This window comes from Mytilus galloprovincialis, chromosome 3 (genome assembly GCF_965363235.1).
Source record: "Mytilus galloprovincialis chromosome 3, xbMytGall1.hap1.1, whole genome shotgun sequence".
Taxonomy (NCBI): domain Eukaryota; kingdom Metazoa; phylum Mollusca; class Bivalvia; order Mytilida; family Mytilidae; genus Mytilus; species Mytilus galloprovincialis.
The window spans coordinates 73802123-73825697 of NC_134840.1; the positions used below are offsets into that span (position 1 = coordinate 73802123).

Here is a 23575-nt window from a genome sequence, read left to right on the forward strand (position 1 = left end):
AAAATGTATGTATTTTTCACTCAGTGAGGACATTGGTCACCAGAAATGCAATGTTGCATGTATATGGTCAGGTTTGTGTGTTCACGTTTCTCAGACCAACATATTTTTTATCACTCCAAGAAATCCTTGCTCAATTAATCAGTAGTGAAAGATTAATTTAAAAAAATATAAACCTTTCAAATGTAGCCTTTATGAAATAAAAATATTCTCACTGGACCCCCCTTCTGCGTTTTCCATTTTCAACCCTTGAATTAAGGGACGACATCAAAAGTTCAATGTAGGATAAAAAAAACTTAATTCACATAGTTTTTTCACTCCCTCTGAACTTAATTTGAGAAAAAAATTGATTGACCAATATGGATATATGTAAATTCGATTTTGGATAAACAAAACTTGCAGCAATTTTAACCCCCAACCCCAAACTATTTGATTGATTTTTTTATAATCCTACATCGATCTTTTGATGTCTTCCCTATTAAGCTTTCCAATCTAATTAATATTAAAAACTTGCTTTCTAACTGATATTTTCATGTACCGGACAGGCAACACTCGTTATCTTAAAAGAAAAGGCTATATACTATGCATATGTTGTCTACTTGGAGTCTCCGTACAGGCACTTGACTTAGAAGAAACACCGAATATGGAAAGTGGAACTACAATTCAAAACATAAAGGCCGAAGTCTCATAGAAGATTGTTTTTGCAAAGGATGCCGGGGTAATCGTCCCTGAGTTCAAAATATACATGAAATATCATAACCCCGAGATTTCAATCTGTTACATGCCAAGAAATGCTTGCTCAAAACTGTAGTACCTCACGAAAAGTCTAATTTTAATCGTATTTGTGATAATGATTTTCATGATGATATAGAAAATACTTTTTTTTAAATAAATATAAAGGTTCAGTTATTGTTTGTGGTGATACAACATATATATAAAAATGTTATTCAACTGTTTATGGATACCATTAGTGCCATAACATTTAATTTGGTCTATGAATGATTCACTGGTTCAGCAAATTGGCATCATTAACATTTTTTATCAAATTATCCCTCTCAGTCCAGAGACTGATTATTAAATTGCATAGGTGTTTTAGAACTTCTAGATTCTCACAACCCATTGGCCATATAAACATATTTTCATTGTTATATTTCTTTAGATTAGGATAAGAAATACAAAGTTCTTTACTAAATGTTATTCTGTATATGTTTCTAATTTTTTGTATCTTAGGAGAAAGTGGATCTCATCTTACATGTCTTATAACCAGTATATTTTAGATACAAGAATGTTAAAATGTGGAATTCAAATAATTGTTATCATTCAGAATTAGTTGGGATATTGAGCACTAGCTTAAGAAATAATTTACTTGATAAATAGTTCCTTAATGACAATAGAGACTTAAGGATTAGAGAAGTGTTATATATTCAAAAGGGATTTCTTACTTTTTAAGAGATTTTATAGGTTATGTCACAAAGACTGGATATTTGGGAAAATAGATAAACTAGCATTAATTTGTAAATTAGATAAATGAGTATTAATGTTATGTAAATTGAATAATGAAAAACAATATATATATTAGTTGACCATGTAGTTTGGGACACTTGCCTTACAGTCATGTATTGGACTTGTATTCTGACACTTGTGTTTAGACTTGGATTTAGACAGTTGTATTGAATTGATATTAGACATGCTGTTTTAATATGTCTTATGAACTTATGATGTGATTATTGTGGTTGATAATATTTTTGTATTTGGTCTCTGGTGAAAAGTTGTCTCATCATGACAATCATACCACAGCTTCTAATTTGTATGCATATATTTTTTTTCAATTTACAGAGCCATTCAGATCTTTTCATTTTATTAAAACGACAGTCTCTTTCTTTAATATAATCCAATTTTGCAGAAGAACTATTGAAAATATAAGAATTTTACAAGTTTCAATAATAAAATCAACGGTACCAATTTTGTTGCACCAGATGCGCATTTCGACAAAACATGTCTCTTCAATGTACCTGTTCATTTTCCCAGATCACTTCCAAGAACAGAAATAGCCTGGAATAAATTACTGAAATCGACGCTGAAAGCTCCAACTATCATGGCAGCTTTCAACATGTTCAAGACATTGATAACATCAGAGACATATAATACAAGTATTATAACATAGATGGTGGATTTTTTTTTATCCTGCACCGACTGTACAGCATGCAATTTCATCTTTGGTCTTTTATTGTAAATAGGCAGTCGGCACCTTCTAACACACACAAGTATTAAATACTCTTTATTGATTTTTTAACTACTATATTGAAGACGAAGAATGTTGGCTAGAAATACTTTTTTTTTCTTCTTCAAATAAATAATTTAATTTTGGATGTAGCGCATCTTCTGATTGGCTGACGTCGTTTTGTTTATCAGCTCATAGACATAATTTTGTCATGTGACCAGACGTAATCAACGTTTTTTCATGATTTACTCTGGGACTATTATACTAGTATATTGTAGTCCCAAATTTACTCCGGTTAAAATGAAATTAAGAATTAACTTATAAGAATATGACTGTATTATTTTTTTGCCTATTTGTCGGAACTAACATATTTTATGTTATGTATTCATAGACAGAATTTTTTTTACAGTCATTCCTTAAATATTAAATATGTTATCTGCAGAATTAATGATACAATTCGGGAACATTCAGGCTTTTTTTTATATAGATATACCTCCCATCTAAAAATATGTTTTTTTTCTCGTTTTCAATCCTAACTAAAGGCTGGAATTAGACAACACATGGAAGTTTTTTACGACTTGGCTGACTATACAACCCTTGCACAGTCGGTCTGGAATTAGTAATAAATTATGAAGATAAATAAATAAAAAAAATATACGGAATTTCTTGACTTGATGTCTTTTAATGTTATTATTTCGGTCTTTTTTTATATTTATATATATCACAAACATTTAATTCTTTAAAACTTGGTTGATTTTGATTAAATGACTAGCCTCGACTTTAAAATAAGAAAGAAATCCATTGAATAAATAGTTCTCAAGTTTAAATGAATCCCACCGTAAGATTGATGTCCATTCCAGTCTTTTAATCTCCCCATTTAGGCCTGGGTTGTGGCATCAGAAAAAAATATTTTTTCGTCTAGATGAATGAAATTTAATAAATTTTATTTTTTACAAGTTTCTAATTTGAAGTTTATTTGAAACTACCAACTTTGTAATTTCTGGTCCGTCCAAGTTTACGTAATTTTAAACATGTGATTATTAAACATAATTTGTTAAATGAAAATTTAAAAATCTTATTTGATGTAGAAGAACATTTTCAAATTTTATTTGAGACATTAATTTCAAAAATATGAGAAAAAAAATCAAAATTGAAAAAATATTTCAAAACATAAGTAAAAAATTTCATTAATGAATGTATGAAAAACATTTCAAATTTAATTAAGAAAATACAAATGTTATTGAATAAAACTTAAATTTGGAGGAGAGAAAAAGAAATAGGAATTTAAAAATTGCCCTGTATATTTTAAGGTCCGTTCTGGTCTTTAGTGGTACCATTATCAGTGTTCGAGTTTTACTGAAGTTTTAAAAATAGCTTCTAAATACACACAAATGTGAATAGAGTTGTTCTTTGAAATAAATATGGGTAAAATATCATTCCACAATATGAATATTGCACTGAAACGTTTTATTGGAAGATATTGGGGTATATTGGGGTAAAAAGACATTTTGTGATCGTAAGCGGCTGACAAGAACGGAACCAGTTTCAATGAAAAGAGTGATTTAAAATTAAATATATTTATAAAATAAAGTATTATTGGTGTTAAAATAACATAGAAATGCCTAAAATGATATTATTATTCAATAATATAATGTTGAAACTGTTTTTTGAGGTATATTGGAGTATATTGGGGTATGTTGGGGTATATTGGGGTAAAAAGTCGCACCCCAAATATTTGGTTGTCATACTTAGGAATGATTCTGACAACAAATGTAAACATGTTATACACCATTGTGTAGATAAATAAATAATGATTTGCAATGTATCAAGTTTATCTGGGGTTGACAACCGTGAAAGCGAAATATAAGGGAAGTTAAAATAACATAAATATACTAATCTTGCAAAAAAATCGAACGACTCTCAGAATAATGCTTTCACATTAACAAAAACATCGATTTATGACCAATTTGATTGAAGTGCATTATTAAATACAATGAATACAAATGCTTTCATCCAGGGGACATACAATTCGTGTTTGTTACTCTAAAATATAACCTTTGTTTGTTTCACATTTTTCCCAAAATTGTCACCGGAAGTAAATATTTTCTGGGTCTCCCTAATTTGCTAATGATCCGAACTATGCCCAGATCGATAGAAAAAGCCAATTTCTTTTGAATTTCGCAATAAATGATTTCACATTTGGAAAATAGCAAGATTTTATAAGCTTAAAAATATTTGTAGGATCAGATATTGAAAAAATCATTTTCGAAGTTAAGAAACCTTGGCCTGACTAACACAGAGCTCTCTAATATGGGAGGTGTATTTGCTTAGTAAGCAGAAAACTTACAGACAGTTTAGACAAGAGTATCCTTTCAGACAAGCTTAGCTGACAATTTAGTCCTTATTTGACAAAATATCGTTGGTATTAATGGTTTGTAAAGCTGTCATTGTATCATTCAAAGTGTTGATATATCATTCATAAATGAGAACAATAATTTTCATACACATATTGCTGTCATGAATGTAATAAAAACTTATTTGAGCTAGATTTCAGAATGCATCACAGAACAGGTTTTTTTTAAAATTTAAGTCTCAGATAATGAGTAATAAATTCCCTTTATTAATTTTTCCCTTATAACATGATATCTCTTCTGCTTTCCGAATCTGCATGCCAACATTCTAGCCAATCTAGGATTAGATAGGCTGATAAAGCATAAAACAGTAAAAGATTATTTAAAGTCGGTTCTACATATATTTCAATACAACATAAGCTCTGTAGAGCTTTTATCTGACATACTTATATTATAAGCACAATACATTAAACACAGAAAATAGTAAGCACATCATGCAGAGAATAAATAATATTATCAAGCACAGCAATTAATAAGCAAAATGAAAGCACATAAAGCAAGGACGTATGTTGTTACGACCAGAAATCGCCTTTAAATTGTAGCCAACAAAAGACACAAATCAATAATAAAATTTAACAATATTTATTATACAAAAGTTTACAAGAAGTATTACACAAATATTACTGTCAACTTAACTGTCAAAATATGAGTCCAATCTTTTATCTTTATCTGTATCCGGATATCTTTCGGAATCCAATCTGAATATTACGTTCACTACTAAGGTCAAAATCCAGTATGATGTTGTTTGTAGAATTAAAGTGTCAATCCAAATGCGGTGAATACTAATGTCTATCGATGTCTAAGTCTAAGTCCAAGAGTGAGTCTTTAACTTTAGTGTCTGTATATATATAGTTGTCATGGAAGATTCTAGAACAGTCTATAATGGAACATCCTAGAAAGTTACAACAGAAGTTTCTAGTAAAATGTAGAAGTTTATATAACGCATCTTTTATTAGGATCATTCTGGAAAGTTCCAATCATTCTGTAATTGTTCCAGTGATTTCTAAACTGCACAGTTCTAAGATTATTCTGTAAACAACTATCAGGCCACACAACACAAATCAGGCCAACATAAATAAATACAATGATTACAATATCATAACAATGTTAGTTAAACATCCTTACATAAGGCAAACATAAAATACAGATAAACTAACATTCATGCTATAGCTATTATATAAAGCACTAAAAGTAATTCTATCATGTAAAACAAATAAAAAGTTATGCACCAAAATATTAAAGCCAGAGTAATCTACAGCTCACAGACACTGCTGCTGTACTGATGAGGTCATGAATGTTACAAAGCGATGGACATGGTTTGTATACAAGTAACATGTATATTTTCTTCTTTTGGTACAGAAGACCATCAATATACTGATGTTTACTTTCAAGCATTTTGATTGTCTCAACTAATATATAAGTATATTATGCCATCATACTCTGTAACAATCAGATATGTGAAATATGCAGGAAATTCATATGCTCCTCTGGTATGTCTATGATCAGATACAAATATTCAGGAAATGGAATATGGTTTGGGAAAAAATAAATAAAAAACAAACAATGATATTTAATCTGGTATATCATGTGTATGTTTTGGTGGATAAAACATCCTTTTCAGTCTAGTGCATATCTTCCATACTCATGTATGTTTATTCTGTTGGAAAGGTAGAAAAAAGTTGTTATGTAATTTTAAGACTTTTAAATTATTTCTAAAATGACAGAATACACTGACAAGAAAGATTCATACTTTCGATATCAGGTTAAGATATATATTGCTACACTTCCCCAACCACATTGGTAATATTGATTTACAATTGCTAAATATCTGACCTTGAGTCCTTGAAACTTACTAGTACAAAACATTTTTGTGACTTTTTTTTTCTTTGCCAAATGTTTGCATTCTTATAATATATAGACATTGATAGAATAAAATGTTTATTTCTGATGAAAATGGACCTATAAACATTATTAAGATAATATGTACATTAAATTACCTGTACAAACATCTTTGATTTTCATAACAAGCTAGCATGTCCAAGTTGAACTTCGTACAAATATAGAAGAAATTTCAATTTACTATGAATGTTCCTTTCTGCATGTTGTATAAAATCACAAAGATGAGATATACATATTTTATTCCCTAAACATGATAAAGTTAGGTTAGCTTAATTATTATTAATAAAGACAATTTGATGCAGATGCAGTGTGATAAATTTATTCTCTGTGCAATTATTTTATTGATTTTTTTTGTCTTAAGAAAATCGGGGAAGATCTAGAGTAAATACTTTCAATAATAATCAGATTAATAAAATAAAAAAAAAAAAATAACTGAAATGAAATCTGAAGTTACAATATGGCATTTCCTTTTTAGCTCACCTGGCCCAAAGGGCCAAGTGAGCTATTCTCATCACTTGGCGTCCGTCGTCATCCGTCGTTACCTTTTACAAAAATCTTCTCCTCTGAAACTACTGGGCCAAATATAACCAAACTTGGCAACAATCATCATTGGTGTATGTAGTTTAAAAAATTTGTGCAGTGACCCAGCTTACCAACCAAGATGGCCACCATAGCTAAAAATAGAACATAGGGGTCAAATGTAGATTTTGGCTTATAACTCTGAAACCAAAGCATTTAGAGCAAATCTGACAGTAGTGAAATTGTGTATCAAGTCAATATCTCTTGAAATTTTCAGATGAATTGGACAACTGGTTGTTGGGTTGCTGCCCCCTAATTGGTAATTTTAAAGAAATTTTGCCATTTTGGTTATTATCTTGAATACTATTATAGATAGAGATAAACTGTAACCAGCATTAATGTTCAGCAAAGTAAGATCTATACATAAGTCAACATGACCAAAATGGTCAGTTTACCCCTTAAGGAGTTATTGCCCTTTATAGTAAATTTTTTACAATTTTCATTAATTTGGTAAATTTTTTGTAGATTTTTACATAGTTACTTCCTCTGTTACTAATTTGGCAAAGTCCATTATAGATAGAGATAATATTAAGTAGCAAGAACGTTCAGTAAAGTAAGAATTTCAAACACATCACCATCACCAAAACACAATTTTGTCATGAATCCATCTGTGTCCTTGTTTAATATGCACATAGACCAAGGTGAGCGACACAGGCTCATTAGAGCCTCTAGTTTTTCTTTTGGGTTTTGGTGGCCAAGTGGTCTTCTTAGTTATTTATTTAAGTTATTACTAGCTTGTCAACACTTTTTTTTCAACAGTTTTTCAATTTAAATGAATTCATAAGTTATAAATTCAAACTAACAGACTGAAACTTCAAAAAGGTGTTTGACCATCGTGACTGTCACTATGTTGACCGTATGTTATTTATGAGTGAAAAACTAGAGATGGGAAGGGGGGATACATGGATGAGACGCCAACAAATTTTTTAAGCAAAACTAGGTCATCTGTTAAACAAGAAAGACCTATTGCATGAATAACATAGTCTCATGATATTGGAAACAGTTCACAATTGAACTCTTTTAGCAATAGCAAAACTAATTTATCAGTGTATTGTAAATTCAGAAATTATTGCTAGGTATTTATTCATGCAAATGATTTGAATGGATGAGTATTGCAACATTAAAAATTCACATTTCATATCTGATGCAACTTAGTGAAAGCACAGTTATTAATCTTAAATTTTTGTCCATTTGTAAAAAATTGTAAAAAATGCATACAATAATTTCTGAATTTACAATATATCTAATTATTTGCTAATTTCATACTTGGGCTAATCAGTGCATAGATATGTATATCCAACATCTTTTTTTATTTATATTTCAAAATAGCAACAGCTGAAACCCTTTTTTAAATGCAACTTTTAATGTTTTCATTTTAAAATACAATTCCAAATTTTAGATAAAGTATAAAAAAGAAGATGTGGTATGATTGCCAATGAGACAACTGTCCACAAAAGATTGAGATTTTTAGCTGGAGGATTCAGAAGTGCTTCAAATCTAGAACCATCTTCATCAGAAAGGAGTTTCACCTGCTTTTGTCTTATATTTCATAATCTAACATTGTATGTTCCTAAAATAGTTATTATTCATCAAAAATGTTGTTTTTAACAGAACTTTTAAAACTGGAATTTCAAGTTCCCAAATTAATTTGCATTGTGTTTTTGCTCTGAATTGTAGAGTCTTTGAAAATGGAAAGAACAGAAGAGGGGCTATTAAAACGCAAGCAGAGAAGATTATCAGACAATGGTTTTACAAGTAGTCATGAAATGATAGAGGATGTAGAATCATTAGAGGGTACAGAAGAGTACAATGCAGATGATCTTTTCAGTCAGGAAACTCAGGCATATTCACAAGATATTGGAGGTTTAGATGAAGTCCAAGCATACAATGAAACTGATGGAGACGAGCCTGTACCAAAAATGACTAAATTAAAATCTGTAATGAAAGATGCCAACTTTATTGCTGACATTCTGAGTGATGTGGATGTATCTGAAATTTATGATAAGTTAAAAGATATTAGATCAAATGAAAAAAGAATTGAAGTTGTGACTAATCAACTTCTAGAAAGACAATCAAAAATAAAAGCTCCAGCTAAACCTTCAATGACAGGTGCAACCCTCATGAAGGATTTTGTGAAAATAATTGATAAATCAACAATAAACATGCCTGCATTACCCGTATTAGCAGAGGATATTGAGGAACTGTTGGATGCGTCTCAGAACAGAAAAGACCGTGTGGATCATGTTTTTTCTCAGATTCTCAATTTACATTTTCTGAAACGTAAAGGTCATGATGATGTTATTAAAGATATGAAAACAGTTATTGTCCAGTGTCCTGGCATCCCTTTCGATGAAATTTCAAAAATGATGTTAGAAAAGAAAACACAAACAGACAGAACACAGCAAGTTTTAGACTATTTTGTACCAAAGAAAACTGATTTACAGAAATCTGATTCAGTTGTTAGTGTTTATGCATTGGTTAATGACTTGTTATACAAAGATACACGTATCATCGCTAAAGTAATGCCAGACATTGATAGAAACGAGATATATGCTTATTTAGAAGCACATCATGATGAAAAGAACAGAATTCAAGTAGTCATTGAAGAATTGATGAAAATGAAACCAGGTGGAGAAAGTCTAGCGTCCTTAGATGTTACAACTGATGGCCTGATAACTTCTCCTAAACCAAGTAAAGGAATATTCAATATCCAAGATGAAGTAGATGAGCTCAGACAAATATTCCCTGATTGTGATCCTAATTATTTGTACGATGAGTTAGAAAAAAAAGCTGATGATAAAGAAAGAATGAAAACTGTTGCCATGGCAATGTTTGAAGATAAAAAGTATCCTAAACTGAAGGAAAGAGAAGAACAGGAAAACAAAATATCAACTCGTAATAGAATTAAAAATTTGAAATTTGACATGGAGGAATTCATGCAGAAATTTCCAGAGCCAGTTAAATTTTTTGAAGATGATAATAGAAAAATGAATGAGAATTATTCGAAACATGTAGATATTCAAATAAGAAATGACTTTCCTCAGCTTAAAGGAAAATACATAAAGAAAATTTTGGATAAACATAATCATCATTACACAACAACAAGGAAGGAGATACAAGCTGATGTGGCAGACGCACAGTGTATGTACTAAAAATTTATTCACGACACATAATTCTTTCAGACTCATAAACAACACCCATGGGAATAACTGCTTTTATGGCAGTTCTTCATCTTAAGTCTCAGTAAGTCTTCAACACAGAGCAATTTTTTAAACAATGTTTCCATTTACTATTTTCACCTGTATTTACACAGTAGGAACCACAATGTAATAGTAAGAGATATTTTATTTTCCTACAGTTAAATTTTCAAGTATATATGTTACACTCAGTCTTTATGTTTTAGATTTATCTACAATATATAAGTATTTAGAGTGGTCAGTAGATTGATTATAGGTACTGTGCATTATTTGCAATGAATAGACATAAAGTCAACTGGTCAATGCTGGTCATTATCGTAAATGCTTAAAATTTTGAAATAAAGGGTGATGAAAAGTAGAACAGGTTTTCACAAATTATGTATGCTTATAGTTATATTGTAGATAAAAAAGGAAAATAATTACAAATCAAAGTTTGTTGTATAATTTTATGATGGATTTAGTATCATCATTTAATTGATTGCTTGTCTTTATTTAGTGAGAAACCAAAGAAAGAAAATGAAATCCAAACCTAGAACCAAGACAGTAAATCTTCCAGAAGATCCCGATGAGTTCTTTTATTATGAAATTTTGTACTGTGAACATGAACCTCTTATCAAAGGTAAGGTAAAAAATTTGTCATGAACTATTTTAAATCAAAGTGTGAATATTACCGTAACCAAATGATAATATAATCATAAATACACAGACAAGTATATTTAGAACACCATCCTAACATAAAATCAAAGCAAAGATTGACTTAATTTATCTATCAGTGTTAGATAAATATTGTATTGTCAATAGAGCATTGGTTGTAGTTGATTCAACTATAATTTTGGACAATAGGAGATAACTCCCAATTTTTAAAGATGGCTTTAACAATAACACCATTTATATTTTCAGAACAGATATTAAGATTCCTGCACCTTGCAAAAGTAATGTAATTTTCTTCACAGTTGTAACATCAATTTGTGATTAAATATAATAGGAAAACAAATGGATCATATCTAATAAACAATACTATGATTAAAATTTGATAATTATTGATACTTGATTTGCAAGTTATACTGTCTTGTCCTCAATGATTTATTTTTGCTTATAAATAATCTGCATTAAAAGTTTCACATTTAAGCCTTGACATTGTAGATCACTTGGAAGAAAAGGAAAGATTTCTACAGCTACAGAGGAAACAAGCCAAAGAAAATGGAGAACTATTCGAATGTGGATGTTGTTTTGATGATGAGTGTATGTTTGAAGAAATGTCCGTCTGTGCTGAAGGTCATTTATTCTGTAAAGAATGCATTCGAAGGTCATCTGAAGTGATCATAGGAGATGGTAAAACAAAATTCCCATGTCTCCTGGACTCTTGTAAGGAGGATTTTCCTGTGTCAGTCCTGCAGCAGATATTACCTACAAATATGTTTTCTATATTATTACGGCGACTACAAGAGGAAGAGATAAAACAAGCTGGCATTCCTGACCTTGTTAGTTGTCCATTTTGTAGTTTTGCTACTATTATGTCTGATGAAGATAAGGTTTTCAAGTGTATGAATCCAGAATGTTTAAAAGAATCATGCAGGTAAGGTTTGGATAGGATGGACACACTAAAGTTTGGAGGATTTGTTTTGGATTGATTATTTATTTTTGTAAACTAAGAGGACAGATTATCTATTTTCTACACTTTTGAAGCAAGATATTTCATTTTCATAAAAGCCAGGGACTGATATTTATTTTCACAACTATATTATTAATATTTGAAAACATACAATTTGTAAATTATATTAATATTATTGTATTATTTATAATATGTATAGTCAAGTTATAATGTACCATTTAATCAGAATTAATCATCATCCTCTGCAGAATTTAATCTTCTGTAATCCCTTACTGCATATACATAGTCATGACAGTATTAAAGTTTGGTTATAACTAGCTGTTTTAAAAGTATTGGCCAACATGTTTCGCTACGCTTGTTTCGCCAAGCGTAGCGAGACAAAAAAAAATTTTGAAGGGTTTTGGAGCCGCTGAAGGCGCAAGAAGCTATAGAAGAAATGATGCTAAATCATGCTTTCTGGGTGTTCTCCAGACTCTTTCTTAATCTGAAAATGCAAGTTCTGTTTTAATAATTTTTTGGCAATATTTTGATCTCAAAGTAAAATGTATAGATTCAGTGTAAGACTTAAGTTTCTCTGGACAACATCAAAAGACCAATATGCATGATAAAGCAAAAATGTAATCCACATAGTTAAGTCTGTGGCTGCTGATTTTCTTTAAACTCATGATCAAGTTGATAACAAAATTACTAAATTACAAAAGGAATGCAACACTAACAGAATACAGAAGGGCAATCAATGAACAAAACACAAATAAATAAGAACCATTGATCCCGAAAAATCAGGGGCTAAGTCTGAGGGAGAACAGAACTTACTTCTTGCAAGGCACTCGCCGTGAACACAATATTTGATATGGGGACAAGCGTTGGTTTTGAAATTTCCTACATGAAGCATTTGCCTCAATTTAGTTACGGCCCTGTTAAATAAAAGTGAGGTAAGAGTTCCTTAGAAAATTTAAATGAAACCAATTTTCAGACATTTCAAGTATATATTTAAATAATATTTATACTTTTATTATTAAAAGATTTGGGGAGTGTTTCCCGATTTTTTTTGTGGAAAAAGGATGAATTTATGAAGAATCTGGTGCCATCTAATACTTTTGATTAGACCTGCTGAGTTATTTATTTTCCATACATTACAAGTCAGGTAATTTATTTTCAAACTACCACAGAACAAACCATTTATTTTTGTGATTATCAAGGCTGAGTTATTTATTTTCAAAATCCTCCTGCCCCTTATGAGGTTAACCTGTATTTTTATGTCAGAGGCTGAAAATAAAAGGAAACATTTTATTATCTTCAATGACACATCTTTTAATTTATGTATAGTCCAGGAAGTTTTAAAATAATTAAGAATCATTTTATTTACAGATTATGTAAGGAACCTAATCATGTTCCCTACCGTTGTGATGAAGTTGAGAAGCAAGGTGAGACAAATATGAGGACCTTTATAGAGAACAAGCTCACGGAAGCCATGTTACGAACCTGTCATGAATGTGGCAAAAGATTTATGAAAGAAGTGGGATGTAACATGATGACATGTGTATGTGGTGCACATATGTGTTATGTGTGTAGGGAGCCAGGCATTGGATATGATCACTTTAGTGGTGATAAGTAAGTAAATATCTACGTTTTTGGTCTCAGCTGCAAATGAATGTCACATAATGCATATCTTCTCACTAATGTTCTGCACTGCATCCAACCTGTATTTATACCAGTATATTTCCATAATAGTGGAATGTTAATACTTAATTATAAATTTAATGTCCGATACAGGCTGTTGAATCATTTTCAAGATAGTCCTTTAGTCATAACTTAACCAGTTCATCAGCCTGTGTCCAAACCAAACAGTTCTGGGTGTTAACTTGCATATCCTTGCTTTATCGGAATGAAACATAACCACATTTAAAATAGAAAAAAAGTGGAAGGGTTCTGTCGATTTTTGGAGTCAATTGCTCAAAGTTCAAGGTCACTGTTACTAAGAAAATAGAAATATTTGAAAAAAATGGATTCTGAATGGTTCTTTTGGTTTCCTTTTCTTGGTTTAAAGGGGAAACATAGACGAACAATATAGAGAAGAGAAGAAATCAATTTAAAGACAAAGGACAAAGGTCAAGGTCGCAGCAGCTACATGTAATAAAAAATCATGTGTGTTTATTTTTTAGTTGTAATGAAGACAGTATGAAGAAATTACATTTGAAGGAAATGAAAGAGGCAGCAGTAGCAGCTAAAGAGAAATATCTACATGATCATCCTGAATGTGCTGAAATTGACCTAAAGTTTGATCCTATAAAACTTGTGGAAGAATGTAAGTATAAAATTGATCGATGAATCTTAGTACAGCATGAACTAAAGTCAATGCTTAATACTGAAAAAGATTTATCTGAAATTTGACTCTGTCATTTCATGAGTCATCTTCGTATCATATTGTATTGCCATCATGTTTTGACAAACAACTTACAACAATAAATAGGTACATGTATGCTAAAAATATGTTGAAATTTAAATTGCATGATAAGTTCTAGTCCACTACAATGAAAGCATCCTCCTTTTTTAAAGCTGAAAATAAGTAAAGAAAAATACCAAAATAAACAATCTGCAGCTCTGTATATATAAACATTTCTATCTCAATATGGTTAGATTGTCCTGCCAGAGATTTTTCTGTGTTAGTTATTTGGTCCTGTTGGGTCTGATGGGTCCTTATTTTGTGCTGGTAGGTTTGTTTACATTGTATTAGAATGGCAATATGCAGTATTTTATATTGGAGTCATTTTGTTAATATGTTATATATTATATTTCTTTCATAAATCTAATTGTTTGTTACTATATGAGGGCCTGGATGGGTCTACATTTCTGTATTTTTTATTTTTAGCATATTTCTGTATTCCTTTTTTTGGGAAGATTATCCTCTATACCTCATTATTCTCTATTCTTAAATCTTATTGGGTCTATTTTTTCTTTTCCTTATTTTATTTGTTGCCCATTAATCTATATTCTGTGAACCCCATCCTGACCCTCTATTATAGCTGATAAAGACAGTATCTTATTGCTGTTGTAGTTGCTGCTGCTCAAGAGGAAGATGAAGATGAAGAATATGATGAAGATGATGATGATGATAGTGATGACATGGATGATTATGAAAGATAGATATCAGAAATAATATAATTGAGTTTTATTTAAATGTATGTTTTATACTTGAGGCTACTCTTCGGTTTTTAGGTTAAGATTGCATGAAATGCAATTAAAACCTTAATTAAAACCCTTTCAAGGCGAACAATGCATTGAGGCATCCCCGTAGCCAGGCCGAACAATGCGTTGAGTCATCCCCGTAGCCAGGCCGAACAATGCTTTCATGCATTACAATCACGTGATGAAAATAATTTTCGTCTTTTTAACTCATTTCCCCCGTAAAGCTACGTTTAACCCAATAAATATCAAGGTTTTCAACAAGCTTGCATGTTACAGTATAAGAATACGTATTCTTACTGAGTTTGACGCCTAATATTTACCATAGTACAATGAAAGATCGGTAGCGTCAACAAACAAAATAAGTCGTCGCCATTTTGTACAAGACATGTGATGCGAACATGTGACCTTTTAGGTCAAGAAAATGTTATTTGGAAGGAAAGTCAAATATAATTTCATTATTAATTTGATTTATATAATGATTAGAATAACGAAAAATGCTTTTCAAAACTTCACGGAGAATAAAAGTCAAGTAATAATTGGACTTCCGTGGGCGCGGCTATTCCATTTTCCCACGAGTGCAAAAGGTCGCACTCCTTTTATGGAAAATCTAAATAAAACTATCCAATCACTTTCCTCTCCCACTTGCTCGGTGTCAAGGACGCCAAAATCGTAGTAAATATAGTAAAATGTCGTCTGTAACATTTTGAAAATACAAAAATGTCCGACACTTCAGAGGACGAGTTTGAGGGGTTTTCGGCGGGTGAAATCGAACTTGCATGCCAAAGATATCAAGTGCAATTAGCCCAAAACGGCATTGGTGATGATTTTCTGATAAGTGATGTTGAAAGTGAACTGTCTGATGACAATAATGATGAACCACAACTTGTTGACGTAAATAATGCCGGTGATGCACCCAACAATGATGGATGGCACCAAGAGTTTGATATTTATGAAAGAGGTCTCCCCCATCTGTTTCAACCTAGAAATACTACTGGTCCACAAAATATATTAGGCCCAGAGAAGGATATAATTGACTTTTTCCAACTGTTCTTATCTGACCACCTTTTACAACAGATAATTGAGAAAAGTGATAGCTATGCAAAGATGCAAAAAGATTTGAATCCTGACCTACACAAGTCAGCTTGGTCTTGTCCCTCCTTGCCCGAGATGAAGGCTTTTATTGGTTTAACTTTCCTAATGGGTATTGATGTAAAGCCAGATTTAAAATCCTACTGGTCTAAAGATTGTCTGGAAACCCCATATTTTGCCACAGTTTTGGCACGTGACAGGTTCATGCAAATTATGAGATATCTACACTTTACTGATCCTCACCAGCGAGTTCCACAAAGAGGGGAGCCTAACTACGACAGTACTTACAAAGTCAGATACTTTATGGACGCCCTTAACCAACAAATGAGGGATCAATATATACCTAAAAGAAATGTATCAATAGATGAGTGTATGATACCATACAAGGGAAGGGTTGCCTTGAAACAATACATGCCCGCTAAACCAACAAAATGGGGAATTAAGCTCTGGGCGTTGGCAGAGTCTGACACTGGGTATATGTCATTTTGTAAAATCTACCAGGGCAAAACAGATCGAACCCATGTAGGGTTGGCTAGCACTGTCGTTATTTCCTGTCTTGAAGGTGCCAATTTATCCAGACAAGGTTACCATGTTTACATGGATAACTACTTTTCCAGTCCTGAATTGTTCACCAATTTATTTGAAAATCTTGACACTGGAGCCTGTGGAACAGTCCGTCAAAACAGAAGAGGCTTACCACAGGATTTAATGACAAAGAAGCCTGTTGGTATTACACAGAGAGGAGACAGTCAATTTAGGCAAAAGGGGGCAATTTCAGCTACAGTATGGAAAGACAAGAAAAATGTTTCTGTGATATCTACCATCCATGACAACAGCTTGACGGAAGTGAGTAGAATTGTTCAACAAGAAGGACAATTCCAAAGGCAGCAACTCCAATGTCCAAAGATGGTTGCAGATTACACCAGCCACATGGGCGGTGTCGACCGTTGTGACCAGTACATACAGTACTATTTCTTCTGTCACAAAACAAATAAATGGCCAAAGAGAGTGTTCTTCAAGATGCTGGAAATTATTAAGTTTAATGCTTACCGTCTGTTACAAATGTCACCAAATCACCAGCAAACTACATCAATGACCTATTTGGATTTTTCTAAATCAGTTGCAACTCAACTCATTGCAGGGTATACCACAAGGGACAACCGTAGGGGGAGGCCATCTAACCTACCTGTAGAAGTCAGACTAACACACAGACATTTACCAGCAGATTTGGGTAACAAGACATGGTGTCATGTATGCTGGCATAGGGTAGCTAATGATACTCAGGAAAAAAGGCGTCAGACAAAATATGGTTGCGTAGAATGCAGCAAACACCTTTGCATGCCACATTGCTTTACAGTCTACCACTCAGTCAGAAATTACACTTCTTAATTGACAGTTACTTTGTTACACATGAAGTTGAAGGAAAATACATAATTTGCTGAAAAGATATTCATCATTTGTTGAGAGGATTTTCATTGTTTGTTGAAAGGATATTCATAATTTATAATTGTTGTTACAGTTGACAGTTTCATTTATTAATTTTTGATCAACAATATTCCAAATTTTAAAGAACATTTAATTATTTTCATCATTGAACAATACACAACCAAAGACTGGAAATTCTAGCGTCTCATAGAAACTAACACAGATAATTATTTAAATAAATCATAGTAAGTTCATTATTGTTTTTAAAGAGTCTCACTTAGTTTATCAAGATATTGAAGTGTTAAATATTCATACATGTATATTGGTGTGTCAGATCAGAATACATTGGAATAATATTTCCATGATACAAAACAAAACCAGAAAAAATATATATGCATGCACATTCATTTAAAAAAGCACATATGAATCTGGAAAAGAATTCATGATTGTACCAGAAAAAATAGTATTTGATATCTCCACAAAATTTTAATAAATCCACAAAAGATCCCAATAGTCAGTTTATATCTAAATCAATGCAAAAATACAAAGAAAACATTGGACCAAGAAAGACAACTCCAACTTGTTCAGAGTCATCTGATTGCATACTGTACAGGTAAAAAAATGGCCGCCGGAGAATTTGACATACCATTTTCATTCGTGTTTATTCACACCATTGAGCTAGAATTTTGACTCTGGAGTTATTTTTTCCATAAAACTTTGATAAAGGAACACTCGAAAGGTGTTAATTACCGTTTGCAGTGTTAATTTAGAAGATGGAAAGAATAAATATAAACCGGTCACAAAAAAAAATGATTTCTCAAATAAAACGTCATTTTCCTCCAACAAAAGGTTAAAACATGTCAAAAGTATGTATTGTCATGTAAATTTGTTTGTATTGCAACGATCCTTTCATACTTAAGTGTAAAACTATCGAGTTTGAACCCGATTTGATGAGAAACAACAAAGATACAAACGTTTTTTACAAAACGTCACTTTTTCTTCAGTCACACGTCAAATTAATTCAGGCCTGGTAAACAACGTCCTGAAATTTGATCAGGTCACACAACGTCACGGTAAAAAAAAAATCAGTAAGGAAAGTGTTAAGGGACTGACTTGATATCTTAATGTTCCAACTTTTGCAAGGTGCAGGAATCCAATATCAGTTCTAAAAATATAAATTATGTAATTGTTAACCTCCTCTTTAAAAAATGGAGTTATCTTCCTTTGTCTAGAATAGCTGTTAAATCAACAACAACCAATGCAATTTTTTAATTTTACTTCCCACTAATAAATTGAAGCATCTTTACCTTTCAGTGCTTTCAAGCACTTTGATTTGATCATGTGATTACTTAGCTGTTTTTATAGTCATTATTTGATCACAAAACCAAATATTTCATGGTTATTTGATTTTTTTGATTTTCTTGTTTAAAAATATAATTACTGATAGTGTGACTATATTGGCAAAACATAAGTGATTATGTGATCACTTTGACACCCCAATCCCTCATTGCATAAATTTATGAGACCCCTCACTCAGGTTTTTAGAAAATCTGCCAAATTAACCAATATTATTGCCAGGATTTGAAATTTTTCCAATGATGCTTTTTCCAACCAGCAACATCTCAACTAAAAAATGCTGTGTGCAACAAAATCTGATTGTAATATAATCTTGGTTCAACTATTTGCTTACAAGGATCCATCTAAAAAGATACATTCTACTCTCTGTTTTAAAGACCTTTCAGGATCCTCTGTTTTTTTCCATTCATAATACAATGTACTCACCTTTAAAAATTGGATAACAGAAATTTCATTGGCTGATATAACAGAACAAGAGTTGTCATATCTTTGTTAGCAAAATTTGATCACATGGGAGATGTAATTTTACCAAACTTGTTTATATGCCTTATTCATAGATGTTGCTAGTTATATATCCATCTGGAAAATAAAGAAAGTTTCAAATTTCGTTTGGAACTTTTGAGTTGTATACCTCTGCATGAATGTCAGAATTATTAACATTTTAACAAAGGTCATAAGTTTTGTTTTACAAAACAACTTTTTTGTATTTAATACATAAATTTATGATTTATGTGCTGTTGAATTTGTGCCATGACCTTTACCAGAATAAAGACTTAATATTATTCATGATATGATTGGAATAAATATTCTAAAAATAAAAAATATGTAATGCTTTTTAAGAAACATTTATGTTGTGTTGATGACATTGTTGGAGAGAAAGGATTTTTGATACAAATTGTGATATTCATATGGCAGCTATTTTTTCATGTTATGTTTTTTTAATGATATTTAATTTATATGTAAGAATATTGATATGTGTTTTCTTTACCTAGATATATGTAGTTTTAATGGAAATTATTGTTTTAGTACTAGTCAGTTTATTAGAAAATGAAATCCTTCTTTTAGTTATCTCCATCTTTCAACTCCAAATTTGAGTAGATATTTACAGATAATTGTAAAACATTGTTTTCTTTACTTGTTGTTAAAGGATGACCACACTTACTATCATAATCTGTTAATATTATAATTGTATTTGATTGTATTAATTGCTTATAACAAGACTCTTTCAAGAAGTCCAGGTCTAACTTGCACAAAGTAAGATAACACACATTGAAATCAGAAATATTTTTGTGCATTTAATAAAATGAATAAATATGCAAGATTTACTATTGTAATTTCAGGAAATGATGCCTTCATATATAACTATCAAAATTGAAAATGCAAGTTCTTACTATTTTTGAAACCTTTCCCAACTGTAATTTCCCCATTTATATGTGGCTATATTCATAGAATAAAAACATATCATAAGGCTATGTTTATAAATTAACAGCCATTTATTGGACTATATACAATGTATATAAATTAACAGCTATTTATTGGACTATATACAATGTATGTAAATTAACAGCTATTTATGGGACTATATACAATGTATATAAATTAACAGCTGTTTATGGGACTATATACAATGTATATACATTAACAGCTATTTACGGGACTATATACAATGTATATAAATTAACAGCTATTTATGGGACTATATACAATGTATATAAATTAACAGCTATTTATGAGGCTATATCCAATGTATATAAATTAACAGCTATTTATGAGGATATATACAATGTATATGAATTAACAGCTAATTATGAGGCTATCCTTATAAATAAACAGCTTTTTACGAGGCTTTGTTCATAAATTAACAGCTAATTATAAGGAGGGTACATTCATAGATTTACAGCTAATTATGATGCTTTGTTTAAAATTTAACAGCTTATAGTGAGGCTATGTTTTTTAAACTGCAGCCAAATAATGAGGTTATATTCATGGAATCAAGCTCAAGGTTATGTTTATGGAATACAGGTTAATTATGAGGTGACATTTATGAAAAAAAACACAATTGACAGGTTATATGCTAATTATGAGGTTATATCTGAATAAATTGACAAATTGCTGTTATCTTTTAAATCCCCTTCCAACACAGTCCAAGGGGACTTAAGGTTTGCACTCCGTCTGTCTGTCCATCCGTCAGTCCAGCAAATCAGATTTCCACACTTTTTTTCTTCGTTCTTAAAGATATTGATTTAATATTTGTTATATGGTTTTATCATGACAAGTTATAGATCAAGTTCAAATTTTGTTCCATTCTGATGATTTAGCTCCAAGTTATGGTCCATAAAAAAAATCCATATCTAATGTTAGAGTACTATTTTAAACCATATTTCTATACAAGGAGAGATAACTGATCTTTTTTAAAGAAATTCTTTAGTAAATTGTTCGAAAAATTTGTGCCAGTTTTTTTGTTTGTTATTTTGTATTAACTAATTTTCTGAATGCTAAATATATAAATAAAATATAACTAAGTGAAATCCTTTAATTAGATAATATGAGGCAGGCATTACCTGTAAATGGGAACGAAGTCTGTATGAATTACTTTTTGTAACTTAAATATTTGTTAAAAAAAAGAAAAGGAAATACCGTAACGTTTCCAATTTTGGTTTTGTTGTTAGGGATTTTAGTTGTAACGTTATTTAAGTTATGAAGTCATATGCAATGTCAACAAAGAAACGCTATCATGTAACATTTTTTCATATCAAGGAATTATTGAAAATGAAATTGGTATTGCGTTCCTTCCTATTTTATACTAGACTAAAAAAAATATATATATTTACTCAAAGTTTTTATATAAACAAGACCATAAAAAGGAAGTACATTGTAGATTTCTCCGCAAATGTGGGAATTCAAAACATGACGTCCAAAAAATTGAACGATTTTGAGTTCATTAGTACAATGAAAATTTCGGGAAATGTTCCCGATTTTTTTTTTTTTTTTTTTTTATTGATTTTTCTACTGTTATTGGGGACTTCGTCCCCATAACAATCTATTTTTATTAAGGTATATATTTCATTACATTACATTATGTAGATAACAATTGTTGACACTTTATAGATAAGTTACAAATCTATATTAGTTTGTGACAAATGAAAGAAAAAAATAATTGGAAATATTAATATTTGATTATAATTTGAAATAGATATACATTGTATTACATCATATCTAATTTTAGAAAACTATTAATCATATCCAATGTTAAGAGTGTTTTCCACACTTTTTTTCATCATGCTTGAAGATATTAATTGATAATTGTTATATAGTTTTAACATGACTAGTTCCAGATCAAGTTCAAATTTTTGTTTTGGTCTGATATTTTTCTGCATGTTATGGTCCTTGGACTTGAAAATTCCACTCATAAAATCAGTTATTCACATTGTTTTTAGTCATGCTTAAATATAATGACTTGATATTTACTTTTTGTTTACACCATGACAAGTTATAGAACAAGTTAGCATTTTGTTCCAGTATAATGTAATTTTTATCCGGTAGTGGACTATGTATTGCCATGCAATACTCTCAGAATGCTTGTTCATTTTTCATTGACTGTGATATTGTAACGAGTTTAAATGAGTAACGTTCAATTATGTATGTAATTTGAAAAATTTGTGTTAAAGAAAGTAGTAATAGTTTAATTAATTAAGTTTGTTGTAATTTAAGGCTAGGAAATTTCTGTAAAAAAAGTATAGCAATTATTTTAAAAAAAAATTATTTGATGTATTGTAAGACTTGAAAACTAAATGTCCGGCATGACATTGGTACTTAGGGCAGTAACACTATCTTCTACTTTTGTTGGCAGTTTTCTGCAATGTGCCCCATGTCTGTTGATGCTCTGCTTCTACAGTACGCGTTTATGTCATTCTCAGTCTTCAGTAGTGAATCCAGCGTGTATAGAGGGCCGGTTTGATTCAACTGGGTTGTTTACATTGAGGGTAATGATTTCAGTTTTCAGCCCGAATTCTCCTGAATACTTTTATAGTATTTTTGTAGTCTTGAATAAGTGGATGTGCATGCGATATAAATGATAGGTCGTCAGCAACATCTGGGTCATCAACAATGGTAAATGTTGTTCATTTAAGGCAGCAACCATTTGATTTTCTGGGGGGGCTATGGTTTTTTTTGGAAAAAAAAGTTTGTTTCCAGTTTTTGGAGAAAAAAATAATTTGTTTTTGATTCTGAGAAAAAAAATTGTTTGTTTCACCCTCAGCTTCCACTATTATGTAATGCTAAAATTGAAAGAAAAAAATTGTTTTCGACTTGTCGCGAAAAAAATAGATTGTTTTTCGCCGCAGGCGAAAAAAAAAAGTTTGTACAGAAAAAAAAACCATAGCCCCCCCCAGAAAATCAAATGGTTGCTGCCTAATGCATTATGGGGTTTCAGCACTGTCATATTCCTGACTTGGATCAGGCATTTTCTATGGAGATAATGGTGGATTAATCTTGGTTTTATAGCTAGCTAAACCTCTAACTACAATTTTATGCGACTGTCACACAACTAAGTTGTATGACAGTCGCATATAATTTCCATTAAATTGGCAACAATATGTAAACA

The 23575-nt window shown here is 31.0% G+C and overlaps 2 protein-coding genes across 6 annotated transcripts in view; one reads left to right on the top strand and one right to left on the bottom strand.

Annotated features, from left to right (window-relative positions):
* LOC143068898 (uncharacterized) overlaps window positions 1-4319 on the bottom strand; it is a 43965-nt gene extending 39646 nt beyond the window's left edge. For 3 of the 4 annotated variants that reach the window (XR_012976269.1, XM_076243251.1, XM_076243253.1), the window contains exon 1: window positions 4274-4319. The gene's annotated coding sequence lies outside the window, so the exon portion shown is untranslated. Of the gene's footprint in view, window positions 1-4244 lie in introns of all 4 variants that reach the window. The other variant, XM_076243252.1, reaches the window with a different exon arrangement.
* A 235-nt stretch (window positions 4320-4554) lies between these two features.
* Window positions 4555-22743, top strand: LOC143068899 (uncharacterized). Of its 2 annotated transcripts, none has more exons than XM_076243255.1 (7): window positions 4555-4640; window positions 8785-10248; window positions 10801-10923; window positions 11448-11880; window positions 13285-13527; window positions 14079-14221; window positions 14972-22743. In XM_076243255.1, exons 2-7 carry the CDS (start codon window positions 8796-8798, stop codon window positions 15058-15060), a joined length of 2484 nt encoding a protein of 827 aa, XP_076099370.1. In that variant the 5' UTR covers window positions 4555-4640; window positions 8785-8795; the 3' UTR covers window positions 15061-22743. The 2 variants fall into 2 exon arrangements, with proteins under 2 accessions (XP_076099370.1, XP_076099369.1); XM_076243254.1 differs by having other exon boundaries at window positions 4560-4649.
* The last annotated feature ends 832 nt before the right edge of the window (window positions 22744-23575 follow it).